The sequence below is a fragment of the Hippocampus bargibanti genome, linkage group LG07 (assembly GCF_051943395.1).
Source record: "Hippocampus bargibanti isolate YZ-2025 linkage group LG07, ASM5194339v1, whole genome shotgun sequence".
Taxonomy (NCBI): Eukaryota; Metazoa; Chordata; class Actinopteri; order Syngnathiformes; family Syngnathidae; genus Hippocampus; species Hippocampus bargibanti.
Genome location: NC_142740.1, coordinates 27,189,648 through 27,209,260, shown reverse-complemented (window position 1 = coordinate 27,209,260; position 19,613 = coordinate 27,189,648). Strand labels below are relative to the sequence as shown.

The window sequence follows — 19,613 nt, the reverse complement described above, 5'->3', positions numbered from 1 at the left end:
TGTCTTAGTCTGCGCTTTGATTTTGGTTTTGATTTGATAGTACTTTCGCATCGTACAACGGTGGCTTGAAAATGACGGATCTTCACCCAGCCCAGCTGCCAAGTGATAAACACGAGATTTACACAATATAATATTAGAATTGAAAATATGGTCAATGAAATGAACAAGTCAATTTGACATATGTCGCCTGTAACAAAATTCAAGCATTTTCACAATTAAGGATTCATATTAGGGTTAGGGTTTCAAAAGTAGGGTTTCAAACTAGGGGTAGCGTTTCAAATTTAGGGTTTCAAATGAAACTAGGGTCTTCAAATTAGGATTTCAGATTAGGGATTCATATTACGGTTAGGGTTTCAAAAGTAGGGTTTCAAACTAGGGGTAGGGTTTCAAATGAGGCGAGGGTCTTCAAATTAGGATTTCAGAATAGGGGTAAGGTTTTCAAACTAGGGTTAGGGTATCAAAGTAGGGTATCAAACTAGTGGTCTTCAAATTAGGATTTCAGATTAGGGTTACGGTCTTCAAACTAGGGTTAAGGGTTCAACGGGTTTGGAATTAGGGTTTCATCTTGGGTTTATGTTTGAACTGTACGGGTTTTAAATTAGGGTAGGGTTTCAAATATAGGTTTCAAATGAGGGTTGGGGTTTTAAATGAAGCCATGGTCTTCGAATTAGGATTTCAGTTTAGGGGTAAGGCTTTCAAACTAGGGTTAGGGTATCAAAGTAGGGTTTCCAATTAGGTTTTCAAAATAGGGTTTCATATTAGGTTTATGTTTGAACTGTATATTGTGTTCAGGTTTGAAATTTCATTGACAAACTAGAGTTTGGGTTTTAAATTAGGGTTGTATTTTCAAAGTAGGGTTTTAAACTAGGATTAGTATTTCAGTGTCACATTTCAAACTGGGGTTAGGGTTTCAAAGTGGAGTTCCATATTCAGGTTAGGGATTCAATTGATAAAAATTACTTTGTATGTTTTTTTTTTTTACTTTTCTTTGGCTCATTGAAAACACATTTTAAATGACACACAAAAAAACAGAAATATACAAAATAATTTTGTAATATTGTTATGGTGGCAACCACTTGACTCAGAAACAGATTTATTAGCACCGTTTTTCCGCTATTTTCTAGCAGGAGAAAATAGGTAATACATATACAGTAAAGTCTCGTTATATCGATATCGGTTATATCGATAGTACTGCTTATTACGAGACTATTTCTATGAACGCAAGGAGAAAATTTACATGCCGCAGGATCGGATATATCGATAATCCGGTTATATCAATATCTTTTCCGACTCCCGAGAATATCGATGTAACGAGACTTTACTGTATATATTTTTTTAATAAAATAAAAAGTCAGATCACAATATACTGCATAAAAATCAATGTTGAGCTGGATACAGCAAGTATGTTGTAAAGTTGAGAGATTTCACTGCATGGACTCTGTTGACCCGAATACGAGACTGCAAATATGTGATGAGAAGGTTTCTTCAGCCGTCATCTGTACTTCTTTGAAGGTGTCGGACATTTCGCTTCTTATCCAGGTGGCTTCGTCAGCGAAGTAAAAAAAAAAAAAAAAAAAAAAAGATTTTTTTTCCCATATTTTTTGTCATATTTTTCAGCTATTTTCATAAACCAGCAAAACCATTCACTAAATCGCCATGGTGGGGTGAGGTTTAATTTGGATCGCTCGTACAACAGACTTCTTAGGCATCATAGGCTTAGTTATGCTGATGAGGTGATGCTAGAGCAAATTGGGCAATCAGGCAGGACAATAGAAGTAATCAGTCAGGACAATAGAAGTAATCCATGGAGCCTCAGGGAATAGTCCTCTGCTCCCCTCAACCTGAGAGCAGGGACCTATCATAGCAGAGTCCGGCAGCGCCACGTCTGGACAGTAGGGATATATATATATATATATATATATATATATATATATATATATATATATATATATATATATATATATATATATATATATATATATATATATATATATATGTCCAAAACTCCCAACAAAAATGTTTAGTTCGCTGACAAAGCCTCTTGGATAAGAAGCGAAACGTGCGACACCTTCTAAGAAGTACAGATGACGGCTGAAGAAACCTTCTCATCGATGAACCACTCCTGTATGACTGAAAGCTTACACAGATGCAATTACAGTGATACCTTGGCTTACGAATTTAATTGGTTCCCAGACAGAGTGTGTAAGGCGAAAAGTGTGTATCCCAAAAATTAATTTCCCATAGGAAACCATTAAAATGAGAATAATCCGTTCTCTGGTCCCCATAAAACATAATTTTTTACTTTCTAATTTTCTAAGCCGTAAAACTACACAAAATATACCTTATTTTATGTATAATAAATGTGCTACGGTATTATAATTAAAGAAATAAACTGTACCGTATAATAAAGTCGTTTTATTTACCTTTGTGATGGTCGTTGATGGCTTAATGGAATGGAGTGGCCGGTTTCATCAGCATTAACACTTGATGAGGAACGTAGCCTTCTTCTTTCACCATCTTGAGGAATGATCCCTTGTAGGTGCTTTCTCTGCGATAATTTTACCTTGTTCCTCATCAATTGCGGTCTGTTTAGCTGGGTTGATAGCTTTTTGCATCAAGTGTACAAATGGCTTGTGCGGGTTATTTGTGGAGCCTGATTGATGGGAATTTTCACCTTGCAGTCTACACTCCGCCTTTGAACTATCAAAGTTGAAAGGAGTCCAAATGTCACTGTTTTCTATCCATTTTCTCACCCTACTCTCTGTTGTCTGCCTGTCTCTTTAATGTTTAAACCACCTCCCCTCACTGCTGCGTTCTTGACCAATCACGTGACTTTAACCGAAGACTGGGGGTGGGGAATAGAGGACAAAATTGAGTCGGCTGCCATTTTCTTGTTAGGAGAACGGGCTTGTTCGCGAACGACACATCACTCATTGTGGCAGCTCCGTGTGTATCCCGAAAAATAGTTTGTATGAAAAGGTAAAATGTTCATTAATTTAACGTTCGTAAACTGAAAAGTTCGTAAGCCAAGGGGTTCGTAAACCGAGGTATCACTGTAAGTGAGTTTTTTTGTGTGTATCTGTGTGTGTGTGTGTGGGGGGGGGTGTTTTTTTTTTTTTTTTTTTTTTTTTATATTGTCCGTCCTTGGCGGAGGTCTTCGCTCTTACGTGCTTTGAGCATCCTCACAGACTCTTTCTTTTACTTTTTTTGGGGGAATTTGAGAATGGAAGAACAAGGAAGTGGATTTTTTTTGTACACAGTTTGGCAGGTTTTGCATTGGTTCAAGTGATTCACTTTAACACGACTGCGCCTCCACCACCTGAGGCTGGACCGATTGTCTCTTGGGACATAAGATCTTAGAGAAAGCCCTTCGGAAGCTGCTGTGGCATAGCGGGTACAAGATCGGGTTGATGGCTGAATTGAGCCAAAGGAGCCAGAAGGTGATGTCGTACCAGTACTTGGACATGCACGTACCGCTGCAGGCGGCGCGGATGATCATCAGCAGCGTGTAAGGCGCCCAGCAGATGCCGAAAATGCAAACGATGACCGCCAGCGACTTGGCGATCTTGATGTCGCGGGAAAGGCGAGATCCCGGAGCCCTGCGACCTGCTATTGACAACGCCGGTGAGGGCTGGAACGGCCGTGAGTTCCTCCCGCCCTGTGAGAACTTATCCCGGTCCGCCAGGATCTGATTGGCATCCAGGTTGGCGCAGGAGGATGGCAAGACCCCGTCATCGTCCTCGATGACGGCTGAGATGGCGGTGGGCTCGCTGCATGACACCTTGATAAGAGTCATAAGAATAGTTACGTATTTTATTTTACCCTTTCAAGGGGTTGAGTTCACTCCATTGGACAATTTAGCATGCTATCTGCGTTACACAAAAATCCAAAAATGATTGTTGTGAATGGATTAGTCCATTTTTCCATTTTTAATTGATGACAGCTGAACCTCGAACAATAACGCGGCGTGGTATTCTAATCAAGAAAACTATGTTTTACTAATGTATTACTTAAATTTGCATATACTCTCAATAAATAGCTTGGCAGAGGGCTGCAGAATTCAGGTGTCTGTCATGAATGGCTACGTCTCCTGCCGGAAGTAAAAGACAATCTTTCTGGGTTCGAGTCTTTGTCCACAGTGCCCGATCGAACATCTCTGACACCGTTTCATCAAAATACTTTCTTCCAGGCCTTAAAAAAAAATAAAAATAATTTTTCTCCCAAAAAATTTACAACATGTAATAAAACAACATTTATAATACAAAATTGCTGATTTGTAGAACTTCCAAGACCTAAAAAAATCAAAAGACATGAAAAATTGGAGCATTAATGTCTGTCATAGGCACATAGCTTTAAGGATTATGTCATACCGGATTATTTATATTTTAGATATTTTTTCGTAGATATAGAGCTTACACGTCCCCCAAGTATGCTATTTTTGGGACATTTATTATTATTATTATTATTATTATTATTATTAAAGATGGTGTATATTTTTTTATGAATATATTGCTTGCATGTTCTTCAAGCATGCTATATATCTTTTTATTTATTATTATTGTATTTTTAAAATTATTGTTATCTTTTTTTTATAAAGATGTGTCTAATCATATTTCATTTATTTTTTTCATGAATATATTGCTTACACGTTCCTCGGGAATAATGCTATTCTGGGGCATTTATTATTATTATTAGTGTTATTATTATTATCTTTTATTAATTAAGATGGTGTCTAATGATATTTGGTGTAATTTTTCATTAATATATTGCTTACATATTCCTCAAGCTTGCTATTTTTGGACATTTGTTATTATTATTATTATCTATTTTTTTTATAAATATGGTGTCTAATCATATTTTATATTTTTTTAAAGAATATATTGCTTACATGATCCTCAAGCATGCTATTTTTGGGAATTTTCTTCTTCTTCTTCTTCTTATTATTATTATTCTCTTCTTGTAATAAAGATGGTGTGTATTCATACCATGGGCGAAAAAAATATATCAAATCATCCCCCGCCCAAGCACCAACAAGGTAAATTTGGATAAACTTTAAAACTTTTCAATAGTTCAAAGGCAGAGTGTACACTGCAAGGTCAATCAGGCTCCACAAATAACCCACACAAGCCATCTGTACACTTGATGCAAAAAGCTATCAACCCAGCAAAACAGAACACAATTGATGAGGAACAAGGTAAAATTATCGCAAAGAAAGCACAGACAAGGGATCGGCCCCTCCATTCCATCAAGCCATCAATGACCATCACAAAGTTAAGTAAAACCACTTTATTACACAGTACAATTTATTTCTTTAATTATAATACCATAGCACATTTATTATACATAAAATAAGGTATAATTTGTGTCGTTTTAAGGCTAAGAAAATTAGAAGGTGGATGGGTGTTATGTTTTATGGGGCCCTGGGAATGGATTATTCTCATTTTAATGGTTTCCTATGGGAAATTAATTTTTAGGATACACACTTTTCGCCTTCCACACTCTGTATGGGAACCAATTAAGTTCGTAAGACAAGGTATCAATGTACCACAATATGCTTTTATTTTGTTTTTGCTAATCCGGCCTCCCACTTTCTAAACTGTCAGTGATTTGTTCTGATATCAAGAAGAATTTAGTGACTAACCTTGCGCGTTTTGACGAAGAACACGGACCACGCTGCTGCTCCTTCCCGCCGCTTCTTCACCGGCCGTGGGGGCGGAGCCTCATCTGGGCCCGCGTTCGCGTTCTTGTTGCGGCGGTGGATGTTCAAGTAAATGCTAAGGTTGAAGAAGGCCACCGACACGAAGGGGGTGAAGAACTCGAAGGTGGAGGCGCACAGAAGGAAGTACCAGGTGAAATAGAACTCGGCGTAGCACTCGTGCGCTGGCACCACGCTGTAGCCTACCACCGCCTCCCAGAAGATAATGGCGGGGCCGTAGAGAAGGAAGGCCAGCGCCCACACCGCCACCATCTTGAACACAGCTTGGCGGGTCATGTTGCGTTGAGCTCTGTATTTCACCTGAGATTAAAAAAAAAAATAACAAGCACGGGGTGATTTTCAGTCTTGTTTTTGAGTTGGTGACGAGTCCGTACGTGACGTCACTGAAGGAACGCCCCTGACCGAAAAAAAAAGACACATTGTAGCAGTCCTTCCATCACATCAATATATTTTGCTGTACTTGTTTGGTCTGAAAATGTCATGTTGCACCAAAAAGAGCCAGAAGAGGGCGACTAAGCTCCATGTAAGGAATTTATCAGCCTGTGGAAACGGGCTGATTAATTCCTCACACGAAGCTTGGTCGCCATTTTCTGCCTCTTTTTTGGTGATACATTCCCCCCAATGTTGCCTCAAAATGGCACGGAATAAATTCTTTAATGGATTGCAAACATGTATGCTTTCCTCTTCAGAACTATTTGATTCAATATTCATAACTGGATGTGTAACAAAAAAGCAAATTCTCCGAATCTGAAGCCATTGTTTTGATTCACTAGCAATGCAAGACGTCTTGGCGTGACGTCACGAACTGGGGGCGGGACTTTCTGAAAATGCCCAATTCGCAGCTCAATTTTTTTTAGATTTTGGACATTTTAAGTCATTTTTATTGGTGTTTTGCATTTGAATAAAAATATCATACTGCATGTTGTTGGGTATTTTAGATGCTATAAAATGTTCTTCTGATCTCAGTTAGGAAACAAAAAAGTGACGTCGGTTGTCCTTTAAGTGGAGAATCTGCGACATCTTGCTTCATTGTCGTGCTACTTGCAACGTCTTCTTGTTAAAACAATTTAGCCTTTGATTCCTCTTTAAATCATATTTTGAAAGGATTAACCTAATTAATAATTCAAAATGGTCTCAAATAATTTAATATTTGATTAGCTGGCGACCAGTCAGTTACTTTTGGGGCAAAATGGGGCGTGGCCTAAAGTGTGATGTCACGACATCCTGCTCCATTGCCGTGATACTTGCAACGTATTCTTGTTAAAACAAGTAAGCATTTGATTCCTCTTTAAATAATATTTTGAAAGGATTAACCTAATTAATAATTCAAAATAGTCTCATATAATTTAATATTTGATGAGCTGCCGATCAGTCAATTACTTTTGGGGCGAAATGGGGCGTGGCCTAAAGTGTGATGTCACAACATCCTGCTCCATATGCAGGCTACTTACAACGTAATCTTGCTAAGACAATTTAGCCTTTTATTCCTCTTTAAATAATATTTCAAAAAGATTAATCAAATTAATATCTCAAAAATAATTCAAAATGGTTTCAATTAATTTAATATTTGATTTGCTGGCAATCGGTCGATTGATTTTGAGGAGAAATGGGGCGTGGCCTGAAGTGTGATGTCACGACATCCTGCTCCATTGCCGTGCTACTTGCAACTCTTTTCATTTTGTATTTGTTTGTTTGGCTTCTCCACCATGAGTCAAATTTTAGCTCTTGACACAAAGGGGGAACAAAGTCGTCAATCAAGGTACCACTCTACATGAAAAATCTACTTCCCAGCACTGGCAGTGAATTCCATTTCAATCTGCCGCAGACACAAGCTGACAAACAACCCTGGAGCGATGTTTTTCAATGACTCCCGAATACTGCTACGCTGACAGAGTGATGGTGTGAATAAAAAAAAAGACACTCATGATGCTCTTAGTCTGCTCTTTGTCAACCCAGATGAGGAAGAGGCACCGGAGGAATGCTACACGGGGGCGGGACTTAGTGACAATGTTAAAAAAAAAAAAATCTATATGATTATTTTGATGAATACGATTTAATAAACATGATTTTTCACTGGTTTCAACTGCTAAAAAGTACTCGAAATAAATACTGACAGAACAATAAATTAGCCGCAAAAAAACGTACATTCAATACAGTGATACCTTGACTTACGAACTTAATTGGTTCCCAGACAGAGTGTGTAAGGCGAAGTGTGTATCCCAAAAATTAATTTCCCATAGGAAACCATTAAAATGGGAATAATCCGTTCCCAGGTCCCCATAGCTAGGTAGCTATTTGCTATTTATTCACTATTTAACTAGCTAGCTGGCTACCTAGCTAGATATCTATTTGCTATTTATTCACTATTTAACTAGCTAGCTGGCTACCTAGCTAGATATCTATTTGCTATTTATTCACTATTTAACTAGCTAGCTGGCTACCTAGCTAGATATCTATTTGCTATCTATTCGCTATGTAACTAGCTAGCTGGCTACCCAGCTATCTATTCGCTATATAACTAGCTAGCTATCAAGCTATCTATTGGTTATCGATTAGCTAGCTAACTTTCTACCTATTTGAGTTATTCCAGGTTGAGTGAACGCTGGCGCATGTGGCTGCCGCTGCTCAACCGCAGAAAAACTGATCCTGTGACTGTAAAGTGACCTTGAGAGTTTTGAAAGGCTGGCTACCAAGCTAGCTTTCTATTTACTATCTATTCGCTATGTAACTAGCTAACTGGCTACCTAGCTAGCTATCTATTTGCTATCTAACTAGCTAGCTATCCATTTGCTATCTATTCACTATCTACCTAACTGGCTATCTAGCTATCTATTGGTTATCGATTAGCCAGCTAACTTTCTATCTATTTGAGTTATTCCGGATTGAGTGAACGCTGGCGCATGTGGCTGCCGCTGCTCAACCGCAGAAAAACTGATCCTGTGACTGTAAAGTGACCTTGAGACTTTTGAAAGGCGCTTAGAAATGAAATGTATTATTATCATTATTATTATTATTATAAGACAGTGCATTCAGGGTATGTTTACGACGCAATAACTTAGACCCAGCATTTTGGTACTGCTTTCGTGATTGTGATAAATAACTGTCTGAAATAACGTCTGCCCGGATGCCCGGGCCGTGCAACTTTTACGTCAGGCGTACAATTAACAAAACATCTCCGCTCGGGTGGCCGACAACTTTTTTTTTTTTTAAATAAAAAAATAAAAATAAGAACTGATTTTTTTTCCGCGAATCAAACGTTTTCTTTTTTCAATAAAGCAAACGTTTGAACGAACGTTTCGAAATCGGAATAACTTATTCATCATCATCGTTGTAGTCGTCGTTTTGGTTTTGCTCCATCTTGACTCAAAATGACGCCGCTCAATGACAGCATCGGTGCTTTTAATATTAAAAAGGAAAAAAAAATGATATCTTGAAGCAGATGGCCCATTTGCTGTCAATAAATATTGCATCCGCTGTTTGATGGGCTTAATGTCCTTCTGTCAGAGACTTTCGTATTGTTTGATGACGCATTGGTGTGGTGGAGGGAGCGTTTGGTAGTGTGGGTGGTGGTGGGGGGTTGATTCCCAGTGCCCCGGTGTAAACGTAAACGGGCTGTCACTTAGACAGCGCGGTACTCAAAGCGCTTCACACTATTACCTCATTCATCTGATGCTGACAGAGCTGATGAGTAATTTGCTCAAGGACACTTAGACGACGAACCAGCAACCTTAGGGTTGCAAAAACAGAGCCATGGCGCCATGACAAAAGTTATACAGTGATACCTTGGCTTATGAACTTAATTGGTTCGCAGACAGAGTGTGTAAGGCAAAAAGTGTGTATCCCAAAATTAATTCCTCATAGGAAACCATTAAAATGAGAATAATCCGTTCTCAGGTCCCCATAAAACATAGTTTTCTGGCCGGTTTCATCAGCATTAAACACTTGATGAGGAACGTAACCTTCTTCTTTCACCATCTTGAGGAATGATCCCTTGTAGGTGCTTTCTCTGCGATAATTTTACCTAGTTCCTCATCAATTGTGTTCTATATAGCTGGGTTGATAGCTTTTTGCATCAAGTGTACAGATGGCTTTTGCGGGTTGTTTGAATCGGGTTGTTAGGGTTAGGGTTAGATACAAGCCAGCTGCCATTTTCTTGTTAGGAGAATGGGGTCGTTCGCGAACGACACATCACTCATTGTGGCAGCTCGGTGTGTATCCCGAAAAATAATTCGTATACCAAGGTAAAATTGTCATAAATTTAACGTTCGTAAACCAAAAAGTTCGTAGGCCGAAAAGTTCGTAAGCCAAGGGGTTCGTAAACCGAGGTATCACTGAATTTCATGTGGAATCGGACATCTTAAGTGTTGAACTTATTTAAACTAACTGTGTGTGTTTATAAAGCATTAAATGATCGTGTGACGTGCGCTTTTCATGACCGCGCCGCACCTGGAAATGTTTGGACTTGTGGATAAACAGTTGAATTGGCTTGGCGCAAGCTAGCTAGTATAACAGAACATGGAAGGATTTCAAACTTTACCAAAAGAAGACAAACTATCCGGATTTTGTCGTTGGCTCGTGTGAAATGTTTTTTTTAATTTAATTTAACTCATTCACTGCTAGGCATGTGCACAAATGTGTCCACTCTAGTGCCAGGGTTTTTGTCATTTTCACTCAAATTGCAGGACCCCCCAGAATATTTTTAGTTTTTGGACGACATAAACATCCAACACAGCATCAGAAATCTTGGGCACACTTCTTTCATCAGAAAAATAGAGTTAATTCCTAAGTTATATGGGTCTGGAGTTAAGTGAGCTCGAAGTGGGCGCAGCAGTACAAAATACAATACATCCGTACATATTGATTTACACAGTGCTTTAACAACAGCTGAAGCTGGAACAAAGTGCTCACATGGAAAACAAGGAAATACTGCCCCCTTGTGGAAGGGCAAAACACTGCCAGAGGTCTGCCAGGCACTTTATTGGCACCTAAGCATGAAAAAACAAAACAAGAAACAAGTAACAAGAAAGCATCTTCTCCGAATCTGAAGCCATTGTTTTGATTCTAGAGCAAGGCGAAGATGTCCTGGCGTGACGTCACAAACAAGGGGGCGGGACCTTCTGAAACTCGCCATTTTGAAGTGGTTTTGGCACACAAAACTCATTTTTATTGGTGTTTTGCATTTGACTAAAAATGTCAGCCTGCGTGTTTTGGGTATTTTAGATGCTATAAAACGTTTTTCTGATGTCAGTGAGGAAACAAAAAAAATGGTGTCGGTTGTCCTTTAACAGGAAAATACTAAGCGCTATATTAACAAGCGGCTGAACGTTGGCTCCATATAAACACATGCGGCTCCGTCATTTCTCAGCAGGCCATGAGTTACGTATCGCACGGTATTTTTAAATGGCACCTACTTTTAACAGACTCGGGCGGTGTGTGTGTGTGTGTCGGTGGGGTGCAAAAATTGTGCGTGGGAGCAGTTGTGATGTCTTTGTGGCTTTTTATCATTTGTTTTGTGAAATGCTTTGCCGTTGCATTTTATGTAAAAAAAAAAAAAAAAACAGGTGGAATATCAAGAGACGTGTGAAGGCTTGATTTGCCCGACCGCAGATACAAAACAAAGTCAAAGCAACAACGTCGAAAGTTGTAAACATTTCAATGTGAGGTGCGGGAGTTTGATGTTGGATTTGTTCAAGTGGAACAGAGACGGAATTTATTCTTTGGAGTTCAAAAAATGTTTCCTTCCAATTAACTCATTGGCTGCCATTCCCGAATTTATTTGGGAATTGAATAATTTTGACGTGGAGCGCCATTTCCGAATTTGTTCCGGTTTCGGTTTTTCATGCTTGGGTGCTAATAAAGCGCTGGTCAGACCTCTGGCAATGTTTTTCTTCCCCTTCGTCATTAGAAAAGGTTGTAAGTCAAGACACGTTTTCCATATAAATACCTTAATCCGTTACAAGGCCCTCCAAAATCCAGACAGAAATGTATTCAAAACCATAAAATGGATCAAAATATGGAACAAATATGTTAGAAATATATTATTGCACGATAAATGAGAGTTGCCCATACTTTAAACAAACAAAGAATAGGCTCATGAATAAAATGATGTTATTTAACTCATTCGATGGAATTCACGAATTTATTGAAAATACTCCCGAATTTGTTCAGGTTTTGTTTTTTCATGCTTGGGTGCCAAAAAAGCGCTGGTCAGACATCTGGCAATGTTTTTCTTCCCCTTCGTCATTAGAAAAGGTTGTAAGTCAAGACACGTTTTCCATATAAATACCTTAATCCGTTCCAAGGCCCTCCAAAATCCAGACAGAAATGTATTCAAAACCATAAAATGGATCAAAATATGGAACAAATATGTTAGAAATATATTATTGCACGATAAATGAGAGTTGCCCATACTTTAAACAAACAAAGAATAGGCTCATGAATAAAATGATGTTATTTAACTCATTCGATGGAATTCACGAATTTATTGAAAATACTCCCGAATTTGTTCAGGTTTTGTTTTTTCATGCTTGGGTGCCAAAAAAGCGCTGGTCAGACATCTGGCAATGTTTTTCTTCCCCTTCGTCATTAGAAAAGGTTGTAAGTCAAGACACGTTTTCCATATAAATACCTTAATCCGTTCCAAGGCCCTCCAAAATCCAGACAGAAATGTATTCAAAACCATAAAATGGATCAAAATATGGAACAAATATGTTAGAAATATATTATTGCACGATAAATGAGAGTTGTCCATACTTTAAACAAACAAAGAATAGGCTCATGAATAAAATGATGTTATTTAACTCATTCGATGGAATTCACGAATTTATTGAAAATACTCCCGAATTTGTTCAGGTTTTGTTTTTTCATGCTTGGGGGCCAAAAAAGCGCTGGTCAGACATCTGGCAATGTTTTTCTTCCCCTTCGTTATTAGAAAAGGTTGTAAGTCAAGACACGTTTTCCATATAAATACCTTAATCCGTTCCAAGGCCCTCCAAAATCCAGACAGAAATGTATTCAAAACCATAAAATGGATCAAAATATGGAACAAATATGTTAGAAATATATTATTGCACGATAAATGAGAGTTGTCCATACTTTAAACAAACAAAGAATAGGCTCATGAATAAAATGATGTTATTTAACTCATTCGATGGAATTAACGAATTTATTGAAAATATTCCCGAATTTGTTCGCGTTTTGTGTTTTTATGCTTGGCTGCTCATAAAGCGCTTGTCAGATCTCTGGCAATGTTTTTTCCCTTCATCATTAGAAAAAGTTTTAAGTCAAGATACGTTTTCCATATAAATACCTTAATCCGTTCCAAGGCCCTCCAAAATCCAGTCAGAAAGTTTTTCAAAACCATAAAATGTATCAAAATATGGAACAAATATGTTACAAATAGATTATTGCACAATAAATGAGAATTGTGCATACTGTAAAACAAACAAAGAATAGGCTCACGAATAAAATGATGTTATTTAACTCATTCGATGGAATTCACAAATTTATTGAAAATATTCCCGAATTTGTTCGGGTTTTGTTTTTTCATGCTTGGGTGCCAAAAAAGCGCTGGTCAGACATCTGGCAATGTTTTTCTTCCCCTTCGTTATTAGAAAAGGTTGTAAGTCAAGACACGTTTTCCATATAAATACCTTAATCCGTTCCAAGGCCCTCCAAAATCCAGACAGAAATGTTTTCAAAACCATAAAATGGATCAAAATATGGAACAAATATGTTACAAATAGATTATTGCACAATAAATGAGAATTGTGCATACTGTAAAACAAACAAAGAATAGGCTCACGAATAAAATTATGTTGTTTAACTCATTTGATGGAATTCACGAATTTATTGAAAATATTCCCGAAGTTGTTCGCGTTTTGTGTTTTTACGCTTGGGTGCCGATAAATCGCTGGTCGTGCCCTGTGGCAATGTTTTTCTTTAACACAGGGGTCAGCATTGACCTTTTTCCATCTTAGCGCTTTGTTACAGCTTAAGCTGTTGTTAAAGCGCTATATAAACCAATACGTATGTATTACATTGTATTTTGGACAGCCACCCTCATTTCAAGCTCATATAACTTCAGTCCCATATAACTTAGGAATTAACTCTTTTTTTCTGATGAAAGAAGAGAATCAAAAGTTTCTTGCGCTGCGTTAAATGTTTATGTAGTCCTTAAACTCAATATTCTGTGTGTCCCGCAATCTGAGTGAAAATGACAAAAACCCTGGCACTGGAGTGGACACATTTTTGCACATTGTCTGGCAGTGAATGTGTTAATAATAGCGTCATTTCAATCTGAATTTATATAGATAAGAACATATATTTGGTACTTATGTCAATCTAAGAAAGTGTAAGTTTCATTCAGAGAAATGAAGGCGGAGTGAAAAAAAAAAAGATTTCTAAAACACGACTAAAAATAACCCCCCCAAAAAAGTAGGCCAACTCACTGTCAAAAGCGAGCAGCTGGTGCATGAAATGAATATTAAAAACCCCACCTAAAATATTCCAAACGTGCATCCAGAAATCAACGCAAAAACGCTGCTTGGTATTCACGGATTGAAAAGCTTTCCCAAATGGACTCAAGGTTGCATAACAGAAGGCCTTGTGCCTTTTTAAGTGGGTTCGATATTTGTGGTGGGAGGGTGGGAGTTGAAATGCATAATGAATGCATAATCTTCATCAATCATGGCGAGCAGTGGTAAAATGAACATGAAACGGTCAGTAATTTGTCTTAAAAATTCTCTTTTAAGTTCTCCTCTGGACGTTTATGAGTGAATTTTTCAAACGTTGGACATCTTTCATGTAATTTTCAACTTCAGCCTTGGGATTTTTTTGTTCTCAAACTATGACACCCTCCTTTTCCCCGTCGTGCTGACCTCTGAGAGGAAGATCAATAGCGGGAGTCCTCCATTGAACTGCGTTCATTCATGCACATGGTTGAGCGTTCTTGTATTCAAGTGCGGCCAGGCTTGCAAATCATTGGCGTACAATTATGACGAGATGATTAATCGGTGGGCCACATTGACTCATTCACTGCTAGACAATGTGCAAAAATGTGTCCACTCCAGTGCCAGGGTTTTTGTCATTTGTCACTTGAATTCCAGGACCCACAGAAGAAATTGAGTTTTGAGGACGACATAAACCGTTAATACAGCATTAGAAACCTTAGACGGTCTTCTTTCATCAGAAAAATAATAGTTAATTCCTAAATTATATGGATATGGAGTTATACGAGCTTGAAATGGGGGCAGCTGTACAAAAGGCAAATCCCTCGTGGTAGGGAAACGACATTGCCAGAGGTCTAACCAGCACTTTATCGGCACTCTCCGGTAGAATAACAAAAACCCCAGTTTTAGGACTACATAAACATTCAATTCAACATAAGAAACCTTAGACTCTCTTCTTTCACCAGGAAAAAAAGAGTTAATTCCTAAATTATATGGATATGGAGTTATACGAGCTTGAAATGGGGGCAGCTGTACAAAAGGCAAATGTTGCCCCCTCGCGGTAGGGAAAAACATTGCCAGAGTTTTAGGACTTCATAAACATTCAATACAGCATAAGAAACCTTAGACTCTCTTCTTTCATCAGGAAAATGTTCATATTAGCTATCTAGCTAGCTTTAGCTATTATTGATAGGAGCTAGCTATTTGATTAAAAAAAAGAGTTAATTTCTAAGTTATATGGATCTGGAGTTATCCGAGCTTGAAATGGGGGCGGCTGTACAAACCACAATACAATACGTACATCTTGATTTATATAGCGCTTTAACAACAGCTGAGGCTATAACGAAGCGCTAGCATGGAAAAAAAAACGGAAATGCTGCCCCCATGTGGAAAATAAGAAACATTGCCAGAAGTCTGACCAGCGCTCTATCGGCACCCAAGCAAGAAAAAGCAAAACCCAAACAAGTTCGGGAATGAGTTAAGCAGCATGAGACAGCTAATCAACAGCTATCCTTTTTTTCTCTCACCAAAACACGCTAACACAAACTGATCTGTTCTAAAAAAAAAAAAAAAAAAAAAAAATCCAGACTTGCACTCCCGAGGTGATAAATGCTGCATAGCAGCGGTGGAGGAAAGGAAGAGGCGGAGCTAGTCGACATCTCTCCGACGGTCCAAGAATTCACCAAATTGCTTCATCAAACATGAAAATAGCAGATGGACCGCGTCCATAAACAGCCCACACACGCTGATACTTCACACTTAAAGGACAACCGACGCCTCCGGACAAGTTGTGTCCATAATTTGTCAAATCACTTCAAATGACTTCTACTGAGCATATTTTATAAAGATTCCACCGCTTATAGCTATATTTTACGTTTTAAGACTTGTACTTAATATTCAGGAAGTCTTGTTTTTGAGTTGGTGACGATGCCTGACGTGACGTCACTAAAGGACCGCCTTTAACCGAGAAAGCGACACACAATGCATTTTGCGGTACTTTGTCTGGTCTGAAAACTTCGTGTTGATGGCGAAATTAGAAGGAAAACACATAAATACCGCGAGCTAGATAACTATATAGCTAGCCAGGTAGCTAGATAGCTAATAGATAGCTAGCCAGCTAGACAATATAGCTAGCTGAAGATCTTTCTAGCTAGCTTTTGTAGCGCTAGCTAGCTAGATATCTCTAAGTATTTATCTATGTATTTATTTAACTATTGATTTAATTACAGTAGTGAAATTGGCTTTTTTTTACAGGAAATGGAGTTATATGAGCTTGAAATGAGGGCAACTGTCCAAAATACAATTCAATACATACACATTGATTTATATAGCGCTTTAACAACAGCTGAAGCTGGAACAAAGCGCTAACATGGAAAAAAGGGAAATGCTGCCCCCTTGTGGAAAAGAAAAAACATTGCCAGAGGCCATGGGCAGCGCTTTATCTGCACCCAAGCATGAAAAAAAACCCCTGAATTTCCAGAATGCCGCTCTACGTCATATTTTCAATTAGTTGTTAAAACAACTGTACAGGTGAAAATATAACATGGAATAATAATAATAATAATAATAATAATAATAATAATAATAATACATTTGATTTATAAGCGCCTCTCAAAACTCTCAAGGTCACTTTACAGTCACGGGATAAGTTTTTTCCTGTAGGTGAGCAGCGGCATCCACAAACCCAGAATAACTCAAATAGATAGAAAGCTAGCTAGCTAGCTCACTAATAGGTAGCTAATAGCTAGCAAGCTACTTTCACAACAGCTGAAGCGGAAAAAAGCACGAACATGGAAAAAGGGGAAATGCTGCCCCCTTTTGGAAAAGAAAAAAACATGTTGGCTAATTCATATTTTTAATATGAAACAGTTTTTTTTTTGTTCAGTAAAGAAAAAATGATTTTTGCACAAAAAAAAAAAAAAAAAAAAAAAAAAAAAAAAACACCAAAAGAAAAAAACTGAACATTTCAACCCCAAAATGTAAAAAGTCGGGACTCGAACCCAGAGGCTGTGGACTGCGAGGCAGATGCGCTAACCACTAGCACCACTGAATTAACCCATTCATTCCTTTAGTTAGCATTTTTTTTTAATTCTCTGCGCTGAATTGTTCGAGTGAACGGTGAAACAATGAGGCACATTTTTCCATGTGACGCAGCGCAGCCCACCTCCAAAACTGCGAAAAAGCTCCACACATTTTTTTTTTTGGGGGGGGGGGGGGGGTACTCACAGCTCTGGTGACAGACAGGAAACGGTCGTAACTGATGAGCACGATATTGAAAACGGAGGCGGTGCAAAGCAGGTAGTCCATAAGCAGCCACACCTTGCACAAACCCTTGCCCAGCATCCACCTGCCTGTCAAGTTGTATGGGATGTACACCGGGATGCAGAAAGCGCCTAGGGGAACACCATCATGCGCATCAAGATGACAGTGACAATGAGAAAGGCAATCATGCTAAGCTAAGGGGTGGTGGTGAGGGCGAGGAGGGAGGGGGGGGGGGGTAAAAAAAACGTTTTGGGAATGCAATCAGATTTCCTGCAGTGGTTTGATTGAGGGGGGGGGGGGGGGGGGTAGTGGAAGTGGAGCTAGGGTGGGGGGGGGGTGGGGGGGTTTTGTGGGGGTTAATTCATCCTCTGCAGATAAGAGCAGCACAAAGAGAGTGTGAGGAAGAACACCCTTCCAAAATTTATTTTTTAAAAATCTATTTTTAGCTTTTATTTTTTTTTTTTTTGGGGGGGGGTAAAATTTCCACTCTGTTGTGAGTGATTTTAAGGGAGGGATAAAAAGACTTTAAGGAGGTAGAAGAAAAAGGGGGTGAAAGGGGGTTTCAAGGGGGGCGATTATCCAAAATGTGAGTACACACACACACACACACACACACACACACACACACAAATCTAGACACAAAGGAGCTAAAAACTCACCCACAAGAAAATCCGATATGGCCAAATTAAGGAAGAAGTAGTTACTTTGAGTTCGCAGGGTTTTGTCCACTACGAACGCCAAGATGACCAAAGCGTTTCCGGCCACCACCGTGGCCACCAACGTCACCATCAGCACCGACAGAAGCAGCGCCAGGTAGCCCGGAAACTGCAACGCGCCGCCGCCACCGGACGCCGCTTGCGGCGGGGTCAAGTTCCCGCTGGAGTTGGACTCCAACACGGCCATGGTTAGCGGGGTTCCCGCAGCATCCTTAACCGCCGCCGCCCACCCCCTCGTCTCACCCTCCCCCCCCAAAAAAAAGACTCCCCCCTCCAGCCTCCCAACCCCCCCACCCCCCGTCGCTCTCACCTTCGTCGTACTCGCCAAGTTCAGCGACGCGCTCGCTCCCCCCCAAAAAATTGTGGCGCGTAATGACGTGCCATTGTCTGTTTTTAGCGACTTTGCGCAACTTTGGCTCAAAAAAAGCGCACTATTAAATAAATAAATTAATAAAAAAATGAGGTGTCCTCTGGTCACCTCGCGGACGGAGGAGCGCGAATGAAGATCCTCTTCGTCGCGTGGCGCGCGCCTTTATTCGTTGTGAGCGCACGTTTTTTTTCACCCGTTTTTTTTTTTTTTACAAGCACGATCCACTTCCGCTTAGACCTCCACAATAAAAGCGTAGTTTTCTTTATCATGCGCTATACAAGGTCACACGGACACGCCTTTAAACAAGCATGGAGAAGCATGAAATGACTGAATGGAGACAAATTAGTATCATTTTTTTGTATTTGGATGCATCGACGTTCAAATAGAGTAAAAATAAATCCATTTGAATGAATATGCAGCCAAAACATTTTTTAAATAAAACAATGAATCGTCCCAGTGGCCTGTGTGTCATTCACTGCCAGACGTGTCATTGTCACTCCCACAGAATATTGAGATTTTGGACTACATAAACATTCAATGCAGCGTAAACAAACCTTAGACTCTGTTTTTTCATCAGAAAAAAAATAATGAATTCCTAAATTATATGAGTCTGAAGTTATATGCGCTTGAAATGAGGGCAGCTGAACAAAAGGCAAATGCTGCCCCCTTGTGGAAGGGAAACGACGTTGCCAGAGGTCTGACCAGCACTTTATCGGCACTCTCCGGTAGAATAACAAAAACCCGAATAAATTCGGGAATGGCGCTCCACGTCATATTCTTAATATTGATTTATACATGTATAAATACATAAATTGATTAATTTATTAATGCATTATTAATGTATTTATCCATTTAGCTATGTATCTATTTTTTACTTCTGTGTTGATTGTTTATCTATGCATATATGTATGTATGTATGTATGTATGTATGTATGTATGTATGTATGTATGTATGTATGTATGTATATATATTTATGTATATATTTATTTGTCTAGAAGCTAATTTATTGATTTATAAATGTAAAAAATTATAAATTTATTAAATTATTCCATTGTATTGTATTATCCATGTATTAAAGTATACCTTTATTACATTATTA

At 38.8% G+C, this 19,613-nt stretch overlaps 1 protein-coding gene across 1 annotated transcript; it reads right to left on the bottom strand.

Annotated features, from left to right (window-relative positions):
• Positions 1-1,957: 1,957 nt before the first annotated feature.
• LOC148896033 (histamine H3 receptor) lies at positions 1,958-18,380 on the bottom strand. The gene is made up of 4 exons (XM_089001552.1): positions 18,087-18,380; positions 17,392-17,558; positions 5,642-6,016; positions 1,958-3,781 (listed from the first exon to the last, which is right to left on the bottom strand). The coding sequence occupies exons 1-4, from the start codon at positions 18,328-18,330 to the stop codon at positions 3,296-3,298; spliced, it is 1,272 nt and encodes a 423-aa protein (XP_088857678.1). The 5' UTR covers positions 18,331-18,380; the 3' UTR covers positions 1,958-3,295.
• Between the last annotated feature and the right edge of the window lie 1,233 nt (positions 18,381-19,613).